Here is a 1,899-nt window from a genome sequence, read left to right as displayed (position 1 = left end):
CTTCCCAGCCCAGCCCCCCCCCCCAGCTCTGCCCACCTCCCCTGCCCTCTCCCCAGCCCAGGCAGACACAGCAGCCCACGCGGGGCTGGCCCCATGCAATTGCCCACCCAAAGGGGGCTGCAGAGCTCTGGGCACTCACCCCATGGCCATAGACCATCACAAGGGCACAGGAGATGCTGGTGGGCAGAGAGGGGTCTCCTCCTGCCAGTCAGCCCCAGGGCTGGCACCAGCCATGGCATGAGGACACAGAGGCCATTGCCTCCCTCTGTCTGCTGCTCCTCTCTCACAGGGACCCTGATTGCCCACTCCTGGCAGCCCCTCGGGGCCAGTCCCTGTCCCCAGCACCAGGCTGCTGGCCTGGGGGCTCCCCAGGCACCTCCTGCTGCACCAGGGACACAGCAGCCTGCCCCAGCTGGGGCATCCACAGAGACACCTGCTCTTGCCCACGGATGTGGTCTCAGGCATGGCCCTGAGCAGGCGGTGCTGCTGTGCAGGGCAGCGGTGCCTGAAAGCCCAGGGAGATGGTCCCAGGCACATCCCTCTTGGTCACCCACCATTCCCATGGGCACTGGGCCCCCACACGCCAAGGCTCAACACAGGCCCATGCCCTAACGCCTTGCCCCATGCCCTCCTCCCCTGAGCCATGGAGAACCCAAGATCAGAGACATTGTTCAGGAAACAATTCCTGCAGCATGTTCCTCAGCTTGGCTTTGGAATTAGTGCCAAAAGTCCAAACATTGGAACTGAGAAATCCTCCTTTTATTACAGAGATGTGAGCCAGGAGTCAAGGTTAATTGTCCACCCATGCATATGTACAAAGAACACCAGGTCAGACAGGCTGGGTTCCCACATGCAACAGATTCAGACATTTCTAGAAAAACAGGATTGTCACTAATAGAATGCTAAACCCACTGGAGTTTCCAGAAATGAAGTGGAAATGCCTTGTGAAGGGACATGGATAATTTGTTGCTTCTGAGAGACACCTGACTGCATCAGCTTCTTCAGTGCGTCCTTCAGCTCCTGGTTCCTCATGCTGTAGATGAGGGGGTTCACTGCTGGAGGCACCACCGAGTACAGAACTGCCACCACCAGGTCCAGGGATGGGGAGGAGATGGAGGGGGGCTTCAGGTGGGCAAACATGGCAGTGCTGAGAAAGAGGGAGATCACGGCCAGGTGAGGGAGGCACGTGGAAAAGGCTTTGTGCCGTCCCTGCTCAGAGGGGATCCTCAGCACAGCCCTGAAGATCTGCATGTAAGACAGAATAATGAAAATGAAACACCCAAACACTACTAAGACACTAGCCACAATAAGCCCCACTTCCCTGAGGTAGGTGTGTGAGCAGGAGAGCTTGAGGATCTGTGGGATTTCACAGAAGACCTGTCCCAGGGCATTGCCTTGGCAGAGCGGCAGTGACAGTGTATTGGCCGTGTGCAGCGCAGCATAGAGAAACCCACTGGCCCAGGCAGCTGCTGCCATGTGGACACAAGCTCTGCTGCCCAGCAGGGTCCCGTAGTGCAGGGGCTGGCAGATGGCCACGTAGCGGTCATAGGCCATGACGGTGAGGAGAGAACACTCTGCTGAAAGGAAAAAGACAATCAGGAAGAGCTGTGCAGCACATCCTGAGTAGGAGATGTCCCTGGTGTCCCAGAGGGAGTTGGCCATGGCTTTGGGGAGAGTGGTGGAGATGGAGCCCAGGTCGATGAGAGAGAGGTTGAGGAGGAAGAAGTACATGGGGGTTTGCAGGTGGTGGTCGCACACTATGGCAGTGATGATGAGTCCGTTGGCCATGAGGGCAGCCAGGTAGATGCCCAGGGAGAGCCAGAAGTGCAAGAGCTGCAGCTCCCGCGTGTCTGCCAATGCCAGGAGGAGGAACTGGGTGATGGAGCTGCTGTTGGACAT

At 58.0% G+C, this 1,899-nt stretch overlaps 1 protein-coding gene across 1 annotated transcript; it reads right to left on the bottom strand.

Moving 5' to 3' along the window:
* Positions 1–891: 891 nt before the first annotated feature.
* LOC130141601 (olfactory receptor 14C36-like) lies at positions 892–1,899 on the bottom strand. Its single transcript, XM_056322628.1, has one exon. It carries the CDS (start codon positions 1,897–1,899, stop codon positions 892–894), a length of 1,008 nt encoding a protein of 335 aa, XP_056178603.1.

This window comes from Falco biarmicus, chromosome 19, assembly GCF_023638135.1.
Source record: "Falco biarmicus isolate bFalBia1 chromosome 19, bFalBia1.pri, whole genome shotgun sequence".
Classification (NCBI taxonomy): Eukaryota; Metazoa; Chordata; class Aves; order Falconiformes; family Falconidae; genus Falco; species Falco biarmicus.
This window is presented reverse-complemented; position numbering and strand designations above follow the sequence as displayed.